The sequence below is a fragment of the Alosa sapidissima genome, chromosome 11, assembly GCF_018492685.1.
Source record: "Alosa sapidissima isolate fAloSap1 chromosome 11, fAloSap1.pri, whole genome shotgun sequence".
Taxonomy (NCBI): Eukaryota; Metazoa; Chordata; class Actinopteri; order Clupeiformes; family Clupeidae; genus Alosa; species Alosa sapidissima.
In genome coordinates, this window is record NC_055967.1 from 36,144,180 (window position 1) to 36,165,086 (window position 20,907).

At 46.7% G+C, this 20,907-nt stretch overlaps 1 protein-coding gene across 4 annotated transcripts in view; it reads right to left on the minus strand.

Annotated features, from left to right (window-relative positions):
• The window catches only part of LOC121723519 (anoctamin-2), a 47,425-nt gene extending 26,738 nt beyond the window's left edge, over positions 1-20,687 (minus strand). For 2 of the 4 annotated variants that reach the window (XM_042109268.1, XM_042109266.1), the window contains exons 1-4: positions 20,581-20,687; positions 19,276-19,406; positions 13,240-13,551; positions 1,980-2,072 (exon numbers count right to left, since the gene is read on the minus strand). In XM_042109268.1, coding sequence (XP_041965202.1) covers positions 1,980-2,072; positions 13,240-13,551; positions 19,276-19,406; positions 20,581-20,611 — 567 coding nt within the window. In that variant the 5' untranslated portion in view covers positions 20,612-20,687. Of the gene's footprint in view, positions 1-1,979; positions 2,073-13,239; positions 13,552-19,275; positions 19,407-19,751 lie in introns of all 4 variants that reach the window. The other 2 variants (XM_042109267.1, XM_042109269.1) reach the window with 2 other exon arrangements.
• Between the last annotated feature and the right edge of the window lie 220 nt (positions 20,688-20,907).

A 20,907-nucleotide genomic window follows, 5' to 3' on the forward strand; every position in this document is an offset into this window, starting at 1 on the left:
AATGCCCACTAGTTAACTAGTGAACACATATTAGCTTCACTAGTTAACTAGTGAGAGCCAGAAATGTCCACTAGTTAACTAGTAAAGGCCAAAATGCATACCAGTCAGCTAGTTGATGTATTTTGGGTCTCACTAGTTAACTAGTGACAGCCAAAAATGTGCACATGTTTACTAGTGAAGGCAAAACTCCTCACTAGTTAACTAGTTGGAGTAGGTCAATGTCAGTAGTTAACTAGTGAACCATAAATGGCTTACTAGCTAGCTAGGTGATGGCAGCAGGCTCACTAGTTAACTAGTTGATGCATCCTTTGTCCAAACTAGTTAACTAGTGAGGTCATAAATGTATACTAGTAAACTAGTTGAAGCCTAAATTCACACTAGTCAGCTAGTGGCGCAGAATTCAAATTAGGAGGCGGAGAACTCTGAAAATTGAGGCTTTCTATTGGCTCCCTATGTCCAAATAGAACATGACAACCAATCACAGCGCAGAATTCCACAAAATCCCACCCACAATATTTGCATGTGGCACACAAGTTAACATGCTGGCCAAAGGAACTTTAACTAGTAAACTAGTGGCTTCAATGTGACACTTACATGTAAACTAGTGAAGGTAGAACTGCTCACTAGTTAACTAGTGAAGACACAAATGCCCACTAGTTAACTAGTGAGGTCTAAAAAGTGTCACTAGTTTACTAGTGTGCACCAAAACACCCACTAGTGAACTAGTGATGGCAATTTCCATTCGACTAGTTAATTAGTGAGGTGCAAAAAGTGTCACTAGTTTACTAGTGTGCTCCAAAACGCCCACTAGTTAACTAGTGAAGGCCATTTCAGCCCCACTAGTTAACTAGTGAGATGCCAAAATGGTCACTTGTTAACATGTAAAGGCAAAAATACCCTCTAGTTTACTAGTGAGGGTGTTGTAGGCCTTACTAGTTAACTAGTGGCATGTCTATTTTGTTCAATAGTTAACTAGTTACACCTAAAAAGAGAAACAAGCTGACCGTTTTTGTCCACTAGTTAACTAGCCTACTGCCATCAACTAGCTAGCTAGTAAGCCATTTATGGTTCACTAGTTAACTAGTGACATTGACCTACTGCAACTAGTTAACTAGTGAGGTGTTTTGCCTTCACTAGTAAACATGTGAACATTTTTGGCTGTCACTAGTTAACTAGTGAGACCCAAAAGCCTTCAGCTAGCTGACTGGTATGCATTTTGGCCTTTACTAGTTAACTAGTAGACATTTCTGGCTCTCACTAGTTAACTAGTGAAGCTAAAATGTGTTCACTAGTTAACTAGTGAGCCTTTTGGCTCCCACTAGTTAACTAGTGTGCATATTTTGGCCCTCACTAGTTAACTAGTTCACACAAACATGGCTCACTAGTTAACTAGTTGACAAAAATGGCTTACATGTACATGACAATTATGCCTGATATCAAGATATCAGAATAAATGCTTAATCGGCTTGCCATAAAAGACAGGAAGTGAGGAAGAGAGGGAGAGGCAGCATCCCATAATACCACATATGGGCCCAGGGGCCACGATAACTCAGCAGCATCCCATAATACCACATATGGGCCCCGGGGCCATGAGGACCCAGGTTAAGTCTGGCCAGCAGTCATTCTCTCATCTCCCACTCCCATCTCTCTCCCAATAATGTCCTATCTAAACTCCTCTCCCATCAGAGGTTTAGCAAAGACTTTTGGGTCTGGTAGCTCTGTCATTTCAGATGTTTATGGGAGTTTAGTATGTAGTTTGGTAGTGATAAGGGAAGGACAATGGGCAGCAAGGGCAACTCATGCTCAAACGTCAACAGTTCCATACAGTGTACACCCCACTAGATAAGAAGACAGAGGAGGAAGATAAGACGCTCACACTGTAGGTGTAATTTCAGATTATACACTTAAAGTGGGATCAGGTTTTGGGATCTAACTAGCTGGAGACCTGTTGCCATGGAGGAAGGGTTAGTGCTTCTCACCTTCTTGGTTGGAACTCTGATCTTGAGCCGCTCGGCCTCCCTGCTGAGGACTGCCCAGGGCACATGGACCCGCGTGAAGCGCACCGTCCTCGGCTGAGGGACACACCAGACATGCCACTCAGAGAAACGGTCAACATGACACACCAGACATGCCACTCAGAGAAACGGTCAATATGACACACCAGACATGCCACTCAGAGAAACGATCAACATGAGAAAGTCATCATGTGTTATAAAGAGAAAGATGAGGCGTTATAACCAGGGAATCCTCATCATGTTTTATAAAGATGAGGCGTTATAACCAGGGAATCCTCATCATGTTTTATAAAGATGAGGCGTTATAACCAGGGAAGCCTCATCATGTTTTATAAAGATGAGGCGTTATAACCAGGGAAGCCTCATCATGTTTTATAAAGATGAGGCATTATAACAAGGGAAGCCTCATCTGGTCTGACACAGAGAAAGAGCTGTCATATGTTTTAAAAACATTTATCAAAGTTTGGATATTATAACATCTATCAGAGAGAGCTCTTACAGAGTGAAATAGTCATTATATCTTATGGAGAAAGAGAGAGAGAGAGAGACACAGAGAGAGAGAGAAAGAGAGAGACAGAGACAGAGAGAGAGAGAGAGAGAGAGGGAACGGCCGATTGTGTCTTACACAATAAATCACTTATTATTTTTAGTAGAGTGAGTGATATCATATTTTACCATCAGCAATTCTATAATACAACACAGAGAGAGATGAATTATGCCATGGAGAGCCTGTCATCCCAGTAGTGCATGAAGTAGGCTGAGTGACATCCTCTCCGGCTCCACTTCAAAGACAACGTTCCTTTTTTGCTTAACAGTGTTCAGTTTCAGCAGGATAATTAAAAACTGTAGAGTAGCCACACACTCTGATCTCTATTTGTGTATTTATTGCAGAGTGTGCAGCTACTGTACTGTTTTTAATTTGATAGCCCCCCTGGCTAGCACCTCGACTTGGGCATGCGTCCCTCCTCCAGGCTTTCCACAGTATCACCCGGATAACAGAGATGGATGCTACGTGGACATTTGTCCATACTATTTCTGCACTTCCTTATTAGTTAGTTAAAAATACAGACTAACAGACTGACTGACTGACGGACACACACACACACACACACACACACACACACAGAAACATTCATCCAAACACGAGACTAGGGATTTAACGATTACTGGTATAATGGTAAACCGCGATAAAAATGTTGACGATAACAATTATCGTTTTCATTTCAAATATCATGATTATCACGGATGATGACCACGGTGTGGAAACCGTGTGTTTAATCCTTCCCAGCTTCATCCGAGCCTGCTTTTGACAAACAGTAGGCCTGGTACAATGAAACAAAACTGGTACCCTACTGATTCTGTTATCTACTTGATGGATTTAATTGTGGCACAAAGCCAATTATACATGACCAAGGAAAAAGTGAACGGGACCACACACAATGTCACGGTAACGTTATGCTATGAATTAAGAATGCTCAGCTCAGCCAGGTTTGTTTGTGCAGTCAGGATGTAGGCCTATGAATGTGAATGAAAATATGCCCTTCTCCAGTAGCAATAGGCCACCTTAAAATGCACCAGAATAAAAGAATCACATCTACTCAGTAACAATTTTTTACCCTCCCACAGCACCCCCTCTATGAGCACCCCCAGATGAAAATGAGTTCCAGCGTCCCTGGTTAAATGTTGCCCTTTTGATAAGGTTTTGCCTATATTTTGTAATAGTAAATGCTGTCACACTTTTTGAAACTATTTCAGCCTATTAGTCCTTTCTGAACATATTGAACACAAAATATCGCGATAATACCGAAAACCGTGATAATTTTGGTCACTATAACCATGAGGTTAAATTTTCATATCGTTACATCCCTACACGAGACACACGCATGTAAACTTTCAAATCCTCAAGCTAATCTTACACTCCCTCAGTGAGCCAATCACAGGTCAGCTCCCACAGCTTTGTCCACCTCTCTCTCTCACTCTGTTTGTGTTTATGTTTATGTATGGGAATGGTGTGTGTGTGTGCGTTTGTGTTTTAGCCTATGTGTGTGCATGCAGGTGCCTGGATGTGTGTGCATACAGGTGTTCATATGTGTGTGTACATGTATGTATGTGTGTGTGAGGTTAGTGTGTGTGTGTGTGTGTGTTTGTGTGTGTGTGTGTGTGTGTGTGTGTGTGTGTGTGTGTGTGTGTGGTGTGTGTGTGTGTGAGAGTGAGTGTGTTTGTGTGTGTGTGTGTGTGTATGTATGTGTGTGTGTGTGTGAGGTGAGTGTGTGTGTGTGTGTGTGTGTGTGTGTGTGTATGTACGCTCAGTTTTTTGTGTCAATCCGTCTTTATCAAAGACTACCCATGTCCAGATGTCAACTTGTCTCATCGGAAAGAGAGACTGAAACTGCAACCCCCATTAACCTCAACTGAGTCAAACTGAGTTCACAAGCACCTGGCAGCTGAGGACAAAACATTATGACAACACACACACACACACACACACACACACACACACACGCATATGTACACACACTGCCGCCAACTGAGGACAATGCAACATTATGACTAATGTTACATCCTACAGCTAGCACAGTCCCAGAGCAATGTCAGGACACTGCCCTCTGACATAGGACCTACCTGACCATACTAGACCGCTATGTTCTCCACACTATGTTCTCCACACTAGACCACTATGTTCTCCACACTATGTTCTCCACACTAGACCACTATGTTCTCCACACTAGAATGCTATGTTCTCCACACTAGACCACTATGTTCTCCACACTATGTTCTCCACACTAGACCACTATGTTCTCCACACTAGACTGCTATGTTCTCTACACTAGACTGCTATGTTCTCCAGCCTGGAGAACCTGACCACACTAGACTGCTATGTTCTCCACACTAGACCACTATGTTCTCCACACTAGACCACTATGTTCTCCACACTAGACTGCTATGTTCTCCACACTAGACTGCTATGTTCTCCAGCCTGGAGAACCTGACCACACTAGACTGCTATGTTCTCCACACTAGACCACTATGTTCTCCACACTAGACCACTATGTTCTCCACAATAGACCGCTATGTTCTCCACACTAGACTGCTATGTTCTCCAGCCTGGAGAACCTGACCACACTAGACTGCTATGTTCTCCACACTAGACCACTATGTTCTCTAGTCTGGGAAGGCGGGAGCAGAGCAGTAATTGACTTCACAAATAAGTGTAAAAAGCATATAGGTCATTCCGTGTCAAATCAGATGAGGGTACTGCTGCACTGCCTCCCAAAACCCAGGCCTCCCAAAACCCAGGCCTGTCAAATCTTATGTCTTCATATTATTTCCAGCCCTTGAAATTACAGCCTGAACATCACATCACCTGGGAAGCAATGTTTGGGCGTTAATATAATGAAAAGTATTATTCATAGGCAGCCCAAACTTTGTAAGGTGAAAGACAAACATGTTCTCAGTATGACTGAACCATTAAAAGTTTGTACGGCATGCTCATTGGTTTTCTACAAGGCCCTAGATTTGAAGAAAAAAAAGTGCAAAAAGAGTGGCATTAAGGGTAATATAAACTTGGTTTTGTATGCATTTAGTATCAAACATTATTTGTTTCTTTACATATTGCATTTTATTAATGTTGTGCCAATATTTGAGCTCTCTACCCATAATGGGCTTGAAGATTTTAAGGACTAAACAAGGGAAGGGTGTTTTTTGGTAATTTGGTAATGGTACAGTATGTGGGATAGCTAGTAGGCATTTGAAAATCTATGTGAAAGTAGCTCAGTGTATGGGCAAGGAAGTGTATTAATGAATGAAATATGGTACATCATTGACACTTCACATGAAACTATACATGAAATGTAAATGTAAATCAAGTACTATAGGCCAAGTATGCATATACAAGGAATTTGGTCTCTGCATTTATCCCATCTGTGAATTAGAGAACACACAGAGCACACAGTGAACACACAGTGAGGTGAAGCACACAATGAGCACACAGTGAGGTGAAGCACACACTATCCCGGAGCAGTGAGCTGCCTGCTACAGTGGTACTCAGGGAGCAGTGAGGGGTTAGGTGCCTTGCTCAAGGGCACTTCAGCTGTGGATGTGGGCATGGGAGAGCAGTGAGGGGTTAGGTGCCTTGCTCAAGGGCACTTCAGCCATGGATATGGGCATAGGAGAGCAGTGAGGTGCCTTGCTCAAGGGCACTTCAGCTGTGGATGTGGGCATGGGAGAGCAGTGAGGGGTTAGGTGCCTTGCTCAAGGGCACTTCAGCTGTGGATGTGGGCATGGGAGAGCAGTGAGGGGTTAGGTGCCTTGCTCAAGGGCACTTCAGCCATGGATATGGGCATAGGAGAGCAGTGAGGTGCCTTGCTCAAGGGCACTTCAGCCATGGATATGGGCATAGGAGAGCAGTGAGGTGCCTTGCTCAAGGGCACTTCAGCCGTGGATGTGGGCATGGGAGAGCAGTGAGGGGTTAGGTGCCTTGCTCAAGGGCACTTCAGCTGTGGATGTGGGCATGGGAGAGCAGTGAGGGGTTAGGTGCCTTGCTCAAGGGCACTTCAGCTGTGGATGTGGGCATGGGAGAGCAGTGAGGGGTTAGGTGCCTTGCTCAAGGGCACTTCAGCTGTGGATGTGGGCATGGGAGAGCAGTGAGGGGTTAGGTGCCTTGCTCAAGGGCACTTCAGCTGTGGATGTGGGCATGGGAGAGCAGTGAGGGGTTAGGTGCCTTGCTCAAGGGCACTTCAGCCGTGGATGTGGGCATGGGAGAGCAGTGAGGTGCCTTGCTCAAGGGCACTTCAGCTGTGGATGTGGGCATGGGAGAGCAGTGAGGGGTTAGGTGCCTTGCTCAAGGGCACTTCAGCTGTGGATGTGGGCATGGGAGAGCAGTGAGGTGCCTTGCTCAAGGGCACTTCAGCTGTGGATGTGGGCATGGGAGAGCAGTGAGGGGTTAGGTGCCTTGCTCAAGGGCACTTCAGCTGTGGATGTGGGCATGGGAGAGCAGTGAGGTGCCTTGCTCAAGGGCACTTCAGCTGTGGATGTGGGCATGGGAGAGCAGTGAGGTGCCTTGCTCAAGGGCACTTCAGCTGTGGATGTGGGCATGGGAGAGCAGTGAGGGGTTAGGTGCCTTGCTCAAGGGCACTTCCCCCACTCACATTTTTCCTACTGGTCTGAGACGGTGCAGCAACCATTTTCCTGGATTTTGTCTGATTTGACACGGATTGACCCATATGTCAGAAAACCACGACCAAACACAGCACCACCTGCACTTTAACCCACCAGCACCACCTGCACCACCTGCACTTTAACCCACCAGCACCACCTGCACCACCTGCACTTCCACTAGACCACTAGCACCACCTGCACTTTAACCCACTAGCACCACCTGCACTTTAACCCACCAGCACCACCTGCACTTTAACCCACTAGCACCACTAGCACCACCTGCACCACCTGCACTTTAACCCACTAGCACCACTAGCACCACCTGCACTTTAACCAACTAGCACCACCTGCACTTTAACCCACTAGACCACCAGCACCACCTGCACTTCCACTAGACCACTAGCACCACCTGCACTTTAACCCACTAGACCACTAGCACCACCTGCACTTTAACCCACTAGACCACCTGCACCACCTGCACTTTAACCCACTAGCACCACTAGCACCACCTGCACTTCCACTAGACCACTAGCACCACCTGCACTTTAACCCACTAGACCACCTGCACCACCTGCACTTTAACCCACTAGCACCACTAGCACCACCTGCACTTCCACTAGACCACTAGCACCACCTGCACTTTAACCCACTAGACCACTAGCACCACCTGCACTTTAACCCACTAGACCACCAGCACCACCTGCACTTTAACCCACTAGCACCACTAGCACCACCTGCACCACCTGCACTTTAACCCACTAGCACCACTAGCACCACCTGCACTTTAACCCACTAGACCACTAGCACCACCTGCACTTTAACCCACTAGACCACCTGCACCACCTGCACTTTAACCCACCAGCACCACCTGCACTTTAACCCACTAGACCACCAGCACCACCTGCACTTTAACCCACTAGCACCACTAGCACCACCTGCACCACCTGCACTTTAACCCACTAGCACCACTAGCACCACCTGCACTTTAACCCACTAGCACCACTAGCACCACCTGCACCACCTGCACTTTAACCCACCAGCACCACCTGCACTTTAACCCACTAGACCACCAGCACCACCTGCACTTTAACCCACTAGCACCACTAGCACCACCTGCACCACCTGCACTTTAACCCACTAGCACCACTAGCACCACCTGCACTTTAACCCACTAGACCACTAGCACCACCTGCACTTTAACCCACCAGCACCACCTGCACTTTAACCCACTAGACCACCTGCACCACCTGCACTTTAACCCACTAGACCACCTGCACCACCTGCACTTTAACCCACTAGACCACCAGCACCACCTGCACTTCCACTAGACCACTAGCACCACCTGCACTTTAACCCACTAGACCACTAGCACCACCTGCACTTTAACCCACCAGCACCACCTGCACTTTAACCCACTAGCACCACCTGCACCACCTGCACCACCTGCACTTTAACCCACTAGACCACTAGCACCACCTGCACTTCCACTAGACCACTAGCACCACCTGCACTTTAACCCACCAGCACCACCTGCACTTTAACCCACTAGACCGCTAGCACCACCTGCACCACCTGCACTTTAACCCACTAGACCACTAGCACCACCTGCACTTTAACCCACTAGCACCACCTGCACTTTAACCCACTAGACCACTAGCACCACCTGCACTTTAACCCACTAGACCACTAGCACCACCTGCACTTCAACCAACTAGACCACTAGCACTATGCTCACTCCAAAAATGAACTCCAACACACATATCACAGACATTCACTAAGCCCTAGTACAACTCAAAAAGGCTAGTCTAGGCATGATTGTCTATTTAGTATGGTTGATTCATTCATTGTAGGCCTAATGTTTAGATGACTAGACCACTAGACCAGGAGGTTTCCCAGCTGGGGAAACTGGGAGTAGAGGTGGCCTGGTCAACAATCCACATAATATGTCTCTATTTTGTGATTAATGTTTACAAATATAGACGTAAAAATATGACCTTTGACAACATTCCTCTAGCTCCCCTGGGTGAATAACGTGCTACAGACACTAAGCATGTGGTCTTTATGAATGTGGATATTCTGTGGGATGAATGTGGATAATATGTAGGCTATCTGAATTACAATATAATTCACCCTGGATTAAGGCCTTGGCTTTCCACACACTAATGTGAGGCCTGGTAAGTAGGCCTACAGTATAGAGGTCTGGTCCCGCGCCTGCCCGCTCCCGCAATATTCTGTCCCGCGCCTGCCCGCTCCCGCATTAATGTGTAATTTTTAGTCCCGCTCCTGCCCGCATCTGTAACATGATGTCCCACTCCCGCCCGCTAAAGCCCGCATGCAGGAGGGATAGCTTATTCAGCTTTTCTTTCTGTCTCACGAAAGGAGCACACACACCTGAGAAAGACTCCAGATGTCAGTTTCTTGGTTCTGAATGTAGGCTAACAACTGAAGTAGGCCTAGTCTGGTGCCCTCTTCCTCTGTCATGCTTTCGATTTCGAGTTTTGACAATGAGCAGCAGGAACAAATTGAACCCACGTAAACGACAATATAGGCTATAGGCCTGCTATCCGTCAGTTATGCTTAAACCCCGTTTTTTAATGCTGCCTAACAGAACATCCAGCTGAACTATAGTTATGAACACTACTTTAATCATTTCCATATTTAATTTTGCGCACATATTTCATTTGCGGGAGTGCAGTGAATCATCGGTTTGTCCCGCACCCGCGAACGCACCTCTCCCATCCCACCCGCTCCCGCAAAGAGATTTCAAAAGTTGTCCCGCGCCGCACTCTTTTGCGTCGGGACCCGTGGGTCCCGTGTGTCTACCGCGGGAGTGCAGACCTCTACTACAGTATCAATAAGATGCCATTAGATCATCTCCGAACACCAGCCCCCTACTCCGACAAAGAGCATTAGGCCTGCTATCATCATCACCATCCACATCATTATTGAACAGTAGTTTCCAACACAAAGACCATTACCATCATCATCATCATCTTCATGGCTGATATCACTAAAAGCAACAGCGCTTCATTATGATCATTATTTTAATCTCTGCACACATTTATCATTAGTCTCTGCTATGTATGGAACTGTAAATTAAACCCTTCCTGTGTCTAAGCCTACATTATTCAAATGTTAAAAATGCACAAAAGAATCATAACATAGGAAATGTACTTTAAGATGAATTTATGAAGTGTAATCCACAAGAAATTTGGTCTCTGCATTTAACCCAATCAGTGAATTAGTGAAACACAAACAGCACACAGTGAGGTGAAGCACACACTAATCCCGGCGCAGTGAGCTGCCTGCTTCAATGGCGGCGCTCGGGGAGCAGTGAGGGGTTAGGTGCCTTGCTCAAGGGCACTTCAGCCGCGGCCCACTGGTCGGGGCTCAAATCGGCAACCCTCCGGTTACAAGCCCAGAGTGCTAACCAGTGGGCTACGGCTGCCCCAACTAACAAGCTAGAACTCAAACACTCAACGTACTATCAGGCTAGAACTCAAACACTCAACGTGCTAACAAGCTAGAACTCAAACACTCAACCAGGTTCTCAGTATACAGTAGCCTACTCTCATTCTGCCTTCCTCCAGCAGCGACTTATTGTAGGACAAGTAAATCACAGGTGAGGTATAACAGGACAAGTAGCCTACATAGGACAGGTATGTTTGACCTGTTCTGAGTGATGCTGCCTGAGTGTCTAACCCATGGCATGGCATGGTAGCCTATTGTCTGCTTGATCACGATCTGAGGACGGATATGGCAAAGATTGGCTAATACTGTTTTCTCAACAACAAGCTCCTCTTCGGTCAGGAAAACACCAGATTATTCTTACTGGTAAAGATTTGTAGGGTCTGTTTCATTAGAACACAATGATATAGTCCCTGCCATGAGATACAATAGCTGCAATAGTTTTTGGCAGAAAGACATTCTGCATTTAATGTCCTTTGTGAAGTAATCTTTGATCCCTCCTGGTGAGCTCTGTGATTTAAAGACACACTGACCTGTGCCTGACAGACATATCTGCTGTTTATTCCAAGCTGGGTGCGCAGCCAATGCCACTTCAGCTAAACAGCCATCTACAAGACATCACTTCCCTTTTTAGGACAAGGACTGATTGCTGGCCACTTCACTTTCCTGGGAGGCGAAGTGTTCATTGCTGCATGCTTCACTTGCATTTCAAATCAAAGTGTTGCCAAGTTGACAGCTCAGAAAAACTCATTCTCATAAGGACACAGACACACACACACACATACAAACACAAGTGCACACATTTGGGCGTGCACACACGCATACACACACATGCACACACACACACACACACACACACACACACACGCACACACTTCCAGTCATGAGGATCAACTCTAATCTGCCTTTTGGCTGGAGACAGAAGCACTCAACGGTCCTAATCCAAAACCATCTCAATAACGCACTGTGCACCTCTTGCTCTCTCTCTCCCTCTCTCCTCCTCTCTCTCTCTCTCTCCCTCTCCCTCTCCTCTTTCTCTCTCCCTCTCTCCTCCTCTCTCTCTCTCTCTCCCTCTCCTCTTTCTCTCTCCCTCTCTCCTCCTCTCTCTCTCTCTCTCCCTCTCCCTCTCCTCTTTCTCTCTCCCTCTCTCTCCCTCTCTCCTCTCTCTCTCTCCCTCTCTTTCTCCTTCTCACAGTAACACAGTGCACATATTGCTCTCTCTCTCCCTCTCCTCTTTCTCTCTCCCTCTCCCTCTCCTCTTTCTCTCTCCCTCTCTCCTCCTCTCTCTCTCGCCTCCTCTCCCTCTCTCCTCCTCTCTCTCTCTCTCTCCCTCTCCTCTTTCTCTCTCCCTCTCTCCTCTCTCTCTCCCCCTCTCCTCTCTCTTTCTCACAGTAACACAGTGCACCTTTTGTTCTCTTTCTCTCTCACTTTCTCTCTCTTTCTCTCTCACTTTCTCTCTCTTTCCCTCTCTCTTTGAGGGCAGCCGTGGCCCACACGTGGTCAGCACTCTGGACTTGTAACCGCAGGGTTGCCGTGGCCCACACGTGGTCAGCACTCTGGACTTGTAACCGCAGGGTTGCCGTGGCCCACACGTGGTCAGCACTCTGGACTTGTAACCGCAGGGTTGCCGTGGCCCACACGTGGTCAGCACTCTGGACTTGTAACCGCAGGGTTGCCGTGGCCCACTGGTCAGCACTCTGGACTTGTAACCGCAGGGTTGCCGTGGCCCACTGGTCAGCACTCTGGACTTGTAACCGCAGGGTTGCCGTGGCCCACTGGTTAGCACTCTGGACTTGTAACCGGAGGGTTGCCGGTTCGAGCCCCGACCAGTGGGCCGCGGCTGAAGTGCCCTTGAGCAAGGCACCTAACCCCTCACTGCTCCCTGAGCGCCGCCATTGAAGCAGGCAGCTCACTGCGCCGGGATTAGTGTGTGCTTCACCTCACTGTGTGCAGTGTGTTTCACTAATTCACCGATTGGGTTAAATGCAGAGACCAAATTTCCCTCACGGGATCAAAAAAGTATATATACTTATACTATCTATCCCCTTTCTTTTTCCTCTCTCTCTCTCTATCTTTTCTCTCTCTCTCTCTCTCACACACTCACACACACACACACACACACTAACTCTCACCTCTACTTTCACAAGTACACTATTTTCCTCTATATCTATCAACTAGATATTCGTGGCCTGAAGAGTGGCTGGTCCGATCCCTGACCGGTAGGAAAAAGGGTGTACAGTATGTAGGGTGTGTGTGTGAGCTCACTGCTCTGTGTGTATGAATCTGTGGGGGTAGTGTGCAGATGGGGTAGTGTGCAGATGGGGTAGTGTACACATTTCCATTAGGAACTTCCTACAGGACTATACAGTGTAACTCAAAAAACTTAACTACCAACTATCTACACACACTGACACATGTGAACAAGCACGCACATCACATTATCACATTATTATACATTCCCAGCTCACAAGATTAACTTGCTTCGCAGAAACCCCAATGTGTTCACCTAATGAATTGATTCCTTGCTTAAAGGGATATCAATCAAACAACTGATTAAATAAACAAATGACCTCACCTCTTTGTAAACAAATGACCTCACCTCTTTGTCACGCTCAATCTGTAGACCCGCCCCTTGAAGCCCTGCCTCAAACTCCTGCCGTATCAGGGCTTTCTCCGACTCGTTGGGCTCTTTGCTAAACTCCACCTCTAGCCCCGCCTCCCCAAGCTCTGGCTCGATGCTGCGCCTCCTCTGATTGGCCGCTGGCTGAGGGATGGAGCCGTTGGAGATGATGGACAGCCGGTTCTGGGACATGCGTTTCTTGCAGTGGTAGACCAGCACGTAGTCAACACGCCGCACGCCGTCTGAGAAAAATACACCCTTGCGACTACCTGGAGAGCCAGGAGCCTGCTCCTGCACACACACACGCACACACACACACACACACACACACACACACACACACACACACACACACAATAGATAAACAAACACATAAACATGAATGAAGATGTACATCTCTCTCTTGCACATCCAAACACAAGCAAACAAACATTCAGACGCACAAATAGATTTATGCACACACAAAAAAACTTTTGAAGCTTAAACACAGACAGGTAGAGTTCAGCTCTGCACACAAAAAAATCCCAACTGCCTGCCATCACACAATACGCATGTCTCATACTGCCTGCCATCACACAATACATGCATATCTCATACTGCCTACCATCACACAATACATGCATATCTCATACTGGGTTAGGCGGGAGGGACTGTGGGGTTATGAGGTAAGGGCTCCAGCCAATCTTGTGGTTCTGTGCTTTAGAGTTTGAGAGTGAGAGCCTGTTGATTGGCTGTTAGTGATGGAGATGAAAGGTCAGCAGGTAGTGGGAATTAATCAGGATACAGGAAGTGGTCTAGAGCTGGGTTTAGTGATCATAGTTGGGGTTGTAGCTTTAAGTGGTGATGCACACATTTGCAGTAAATGTATTTGATATACCTGTAGCATATCACAAAGTTATTAAGAGAATTACTATAGCTCTAGATACATGTACTCTGAGTTTACAGATACATGTAGATAAATAGATAGATAGATAGATAGATAGATACTTTATTGATCCCCAAGGGGAAATTCAAGGTCCCAGTAGCTTAAGACACCACACACAACATAAACAGGATGTTAAAAAAAAAACAAATCCACTCTGTAAAAAGCTCTGTTAAACTACTCTGAGTTTACAGAAGCTTGGAAAACAATGAAGCGCCATACATCTCCATGGGTGTGTTCGAAACGGGAGACAGCTGCCTACTGCCTCCCTCCCTACATAGAGAGCTGTCTCACTAGACATGACTTTGGATTAAATGCATCTTTTAAAAATGAGCATAGCCCTCTAGAATCTTTGGTTAACACTATGGTATGACGTTAAACTAAATTAGCTTACGTAAGCTAGCAGGCTAACGGTATAAATTAGTTTTACGGCCGGCAGATATATCAGACCAGACGCTATTACTGGTTACAACAATGGCATAATCAGATAGTAAATTGTTTATTTCTCATCTCTAATCTACAAATCTAAGCAAAATAAGGTCACACAAATGACATTTTAAACAGATTCAGCAGCCATTACCGATGTCATCCGCCATGTTTGTTTACCTTTCACAGCTGTTTCAGACGTTGCCGCAAGGGATTATGGGTAGGAGGGAGCATGAAGTGTGCATCGATGCTGCCTCCAAAAATGACCGTTATTTGGGAATTCTAAGATATCTTAAAAGGCAGCAGAATTAGTTTTTTTCGGTTCCGAACCGCACTTGCTACCTCGCTCCCCAGTTAGATATCTTAAAAGGCAGCAACTTTACCCGTTTCGAACACACCCCATGTCTGGTGGGGAGGGGTGCATTTTTACAGCTGTTTACACTGTACAATTAAATCAGGAGGCACAGTGACTGAAACCTGAAACTCATATGAGACCAGGTCCACAAGCATCACACAGACAGCAAAATGATAAACACATGTCCTGGTTTGCACTCAGTACTCCACAAAACCATCATAAGGTTGTTTATGTAAAACACAAACTTTTCTTCCAATATCATGTTAGGTAACAAAAACAACAACCATGCAAGACAGATTTTGTTATCAGATCAACAAGCATCTCAAAATCCAGAAATCAGAGGATAAGGACCAGACACAAGACATTCAAACATCACAAGAATCATCAGCGTAAAAAAAGAGACTTCAGATCTGGCCCTGTATCTTCTAAACTTTCGTTCAACTGCATTCTATATAAATGTGTGAGCATTTTGCAAAATACATGCTGTTCATGCATGCGTCAAATTTTGATTGCTGCAGAAAGGTGAGTGACATACACCAGGTGGGGTTCTCTTCAAACGAGTCTCTGAATGTGGACACCAGACACTGTGTCAGGGTTCTCTTCAAACGAGTCTCTGAATGTGGACACCAGACACTGTGTCAGGGTTCTCTTCAAACGAGTCTCTGAATGTGGACACCAGACACTGTGTCAGGGTGGGCATTGAAGGTGGGAGGGCCATACTGTACCTCTCTAAAATCAATTCAGTTATGGTGGTGCTCATAAAGTTCCTGCTGATGTATAACTAATTAGCAGACTACTACTAGTGACTATCAGACTGAAAATGAAAGCCTGCGTTTACAACATCCACTCATTCACTACAAAGTGCACAATATAGTGAATAACCACTATAGTTATTCCCTATACCACTATAAACTATATAGCTATTCACTATAGTGTGATTTCTTTTCAGATATAGGCTACACAGGAGAGGTGTTAAATTCCTTGTGCTATTGGTAGGGGATCAGTCAATCAACAACTAAAGCTATTTACCATCAAAATCATAATCACCAACAGCGCAACCTTGCCAAAGCCTTTGAGAGCATTTCATTGGTGTTATCAAACAGGCATCTTCCTTCATCGGTGTGTCATTGAGGCCCACAACACCTCCCACAACACCTCCATAAGGCTCAGCAGTGGTGTCTGGCATCGCGTTGTGTAATCCCAGTGTGTGGTAGTGTGTGTAATATACTGTACGCAGTGGTGTCTAGCATCCCGTCGTGTAATCCCAGTGTGTGGTAGCGCGTGTAATATACTGCACTGTATTTACGCAGTGGTGCCTGGCATCCCGTCGTGTAATCCCAGTGTGTGGTAGTGCGTGTAATATATAAATATATATACACAGGCAGAGTGTCCAGGAGTACAGGAAGTGGACAACAAGAGTGGAATGAAGAGCAGCGGAATCGGGACGTTACAGCCGTATGGTTTGGTGGAGGTCAGGGCTAGCGTTACAGGCGTATGGTTTGGTGGAGGTCAGGGCTAGCGTTACAGGCGTATGGTTTGATGGAGGTCAGGGCTAGCGTTACAGGCGTATGGTTTGGTGGAGGTCAGGGCTAGCGTTACAGCCGTATGGTTTGGTGGAGGTCAGGGCTAGCGTTACAGGCGTATGGTTTGATGGAGGTCAGGGCTAGCGTTACAGGCGTATGGTTTGGTGGAGGTCAGGGCTAGCGTTACAGCCGTATGGTTTGGTGGAGGTAAGGGCTAGCGTTACAGCCGTAACATGCGTCAGGCCAACATGCCGCGGCCGCTAATCTAAAATCTTCACAACTCATAGCCTGCATGTGCGGTTATCATAGCTGCATCTGCGGTTATCATAGCTGCATGTGCGGTTATCATAGCCTGCATGCACGGTTATCATAGCTGCATGTGCGGTTATCATAGCTGCATGTGCGGTTATCATAGCTGCATGTGCGGTTATCATAGCCTGCATGTGCGGTTATCATAGCTGCATGTGCGGTTATCATAGCCTGCATGTGCGGTTATCATAGCTGCATGTGCGGTTATCATAGCTGCTACTGCGTTTATATCAGGGCTGTGGGCAGGGGCCGCGGGAAGTGAGAGAGTCTGCAATCGCACAGTCCAGGTTGCTGTAGGGCGCACCAGAGAACTTATACAAACAGCGATATTGTGCCCTTTTCAAGCTCACAGTAATCAGTCCTGCCTCAAAACATTACTGGCTAACTGGAAATTCTGCTGATTCTCCCGATTACTACTCCACTACTGCTGTAGGGAATACAGGTAAATGATCACTACTGCTGTAGTGAATACAAGTAAATGATTACTACTCCACTACTGCTGTAGGGAATACAGGTAAATGATCACTACTGCTGTAGTGAATACAGGTAAATGATCACTACTGCTGTAGTGAATACAGGTAAATGATTACAGGTAAATGATCACTACTGCTGTAGGGAATACAGGTAAATGATTACTACTCCACTACTGCTGTAGGGAATACAGGTAAATGATTACAGGTAAATGATCACTACTGCTGTAGGGAATACAGGTAAATGATTACAGGTAAATGATTACTACTGCTGTAGTGAATACAGGTAAATGATTACTACTCCACTACTGCTGTAGTGAATACAGGTAAATGTTAACTGTTTGGATCACAACAATTGTGACACATACTGTAGGGCCAGATGGTTTCCTGTGCATGGATTAAGCCTAGTCCTGGACATAAAAGAGAATTTCAATGAAAATCTCTATTGGGGAAAAAGCCTCTAGTCTAGGACTAGGCTTAATCCTTGCACAGGGAAGCGGCCCATAGCTCCCCTAACTCTTCCTCCTCTCGTCCTAACTCTCGTCCTAACTCTTCCTGCTCTCATCCTGCCGACAGCCATGTGCTCTACCCTGTTCCCTCACCACCCCCGTATCTAATCACACGTACTGTATGTGTTGTCCACATCATCAGTGTACCTTTGCACAGGGCAAACATTCACTACCCAGCAACTTCTCTCTTAATAACATGGTTGCCATAGTGTGTTTGTTCACCCATAAAATGTGTGATTGTGTGTGTTGTACCCAACGCGGTGTGAATAATGTCATGCTGTATGTGGCAAGGTGTAGGTTTGGGCAGGTAAACTCAGCGGTGGAGTGATGGGGGCAGGGCAAGAGTAATATGGGAGGTTTGGAATAAGCTATTAGAGGAGCCAAAGGGATGGGGCAATAAGGCAAGGTGAAGTGGGCATGATGAAGTGGGCATGGTGAAGTGGGCATGGTGAAGTGGGCAAGGTGAAGTGGGCATGATGAAGTGGGCATGGTGAAGTGGGCATGGTGAAGTGGTGAAGTGGGCATGGTGAAGTGAGCATGGTGAAGTGGGCATGGGCATGGTGAAGTGGGCATGGTGAAGTGGGCATGGTGAAGTGGGCATGGTGAAGTGGGCAAGGTGAAGTGGGCATGGGCATGGTGAAGTGGGCATGGTGAAGTGGGCAAGGTGAAGTGGGCATGGTGAAGTGGGCAAGGTGAAGTGGGCATGGGCATGGTGAAGTGGGCATGGTGAAGTGGGCAAGGTGAAGTGGGCATGGTGAAGTGGGCATGGTGAAGTGGGCATGGTGAAGTGGGCATGGGCAAGGTGAAGTGGGCATGGTGAAGTGGGCAAGGTAAAGTGGGCATGGTGAAGTGGGCAAGGTAAAGTGGGCATGGGCATGGTGAAGTGGGCATGGTGAAGTGGGCAAGGTAAAGTGGGCATGGGCATGGTGAAGTGGGCATGGTGAAGTGGGCAAGGTAAAGTGGGCATGGTGAAGTGGGCAAGGTAAAGTGGGCATGGGCATGGTGAAGTGGGCATGGTGAAGTGGGCATGGTGAAGTGGGCAAGGTAAAGTGGGCATGGTGAAGTGGGCAAGGTAAAGTGGGCATGGGCATGGTGAAGTGGGCATGGTGAAGTGGGCAAGGTAAAGTGGGCATGGGCAAGGTGAAGTGGGGAAGGTGAAGTGAGCCACTAACTGAACCAGATCAGTGGTGTGGTGCCAAGCGGGATCCTAATCTGGATCCATTCCAAAACATCAGTGATCAGTATGTATGGAACACACACAGGAATGTCAGATGCTACCAAGCAGATCAGTGTGTTCAACATTTGCTGCTGAAGCATCAGAGTACAGGCAGAGGTGGAGGAATAAGGAGTGGTGCACTGCTGCCCCCCCCCCCCCCAACACACACACACACACACACACACACACACACACACACACCACACACAAACACACACACAAACACACACACACACACACCACCCACCCACCCACACACACACACACACACACACACAGACTCACCGAGGCCAGTTGTTCTTCACCTGCGCTGGACTCGTGCATGCCGTTGGCGGTATCAAGGCTGAACTGGGAGAGGTCTCGCGCCACACTCTGCAGTTTGTTGCGTAGGCGCTCTGGAGCGCCGTTCCATGTTTCTGCCATTCCACAAACACAAACACAAACAAACAAATAAACGTCAAAATCGATGTAAACGGGAAATAACTGTGATTTGAGATGCACACTATATATGCTCTACAGGTGAAAACATAATAAAAATACAAAACTGTGCATACAAAATAATCCTACTTACAAAGCAACGTGAAAAGTGTATGTACACTGTGGCCAGTGTGCACGCACACACGCAGACACACACTCACGCACACATACACACACACACACACACACACACACACACACACTCGCTCCCTCCCTCTCTCTCGCTCTCTCTCTTTCTATCTGTCACACACACACACCCACACACACTTAAGGAAATTACCCACCTGGTAAACAGACTAGGATAGATGACTCTTTCAGGCGTTAAGCGTCTTTGCTCTCGTGCAGGTTTTATGGCTCGCGCAAATGCGCGCACAAACATGTGGATATGATATGAATGGCGCTTCTGGTGTTGTATTTATGTAACTCACCGCACTCACGGTGCACCCACAGCAAAGCACACTCCGTTCACCACTTTAATTAAGCACCCACGGAACGTTGACTTTGATGCTTCGGTGCGCGTACTTCAGCACCATGGCCAGCGACAGCAGGCGCCTGAAATAGGCCGGCTTACCGCTGCTAATTATATCAAGCTGCCAACGTTCCCCTGTAGCGCGCCAAACACCTTCCAAACACTCACATTAGTCACTATCCCTGCAGAATGCACCACCATTCCGCGCTTCTTATGTGCCATGAAATTCACCAACTCATCTAAACAGTACTTATCTGGCATAACAGAAATCACCAACAAATCGAGACTTAATATTTGTCTTCCAAATATTGTTTCAATAAGAATATGACCCTTTATGGAAGAGAGAGGCGTGTTGTGCAAACAACTCAAAACTACTGAAACTAAGGATTTTGTAGTAGCTTGAAATCAGGGATAGAATCCGACAATGTCGAGCTCTGATTATATGATCTAATTAAACCAATGCACGCGCAACAGTTGTCTGCACGCAATAAACAAACGCGCTCCCATAGCCTCGGTGCGCGCGGCCAGCTGTATTACCAAGATCTTTTTCTTCAGATAAACATAGAAAAATCTAAAACTGACCTATACTGCCCTAAAACCTAAACCTTTATGTTTGTTTATAAATCAATAAATCATCCACTTACCGGTTCCAGAAGGCGACCTGTTTAGAGCCATGATTCCTTTCCACAGTGCTAAACGCGCGAGCCCGGCTAGAGGACGCGCGGTGACTGAGATGGTGGACAATCCGCTCGTGGACTCATGCAGGCTTATCGCGAGCGGCCACTGTCGTTAATTCCATGGACTCTTAAAAGGGGAAAACCGGCAGTACAGCGAGGAAACGGACACAAGCACTCAGCCAACCCCATGCTGGCTCCAGCACACACAAACACAAACACGACCACACAACGCAAAGGTGAATAGTGCATGCTTAATAACTTCACCATTGATAACACTGATAACACTGTCAAATA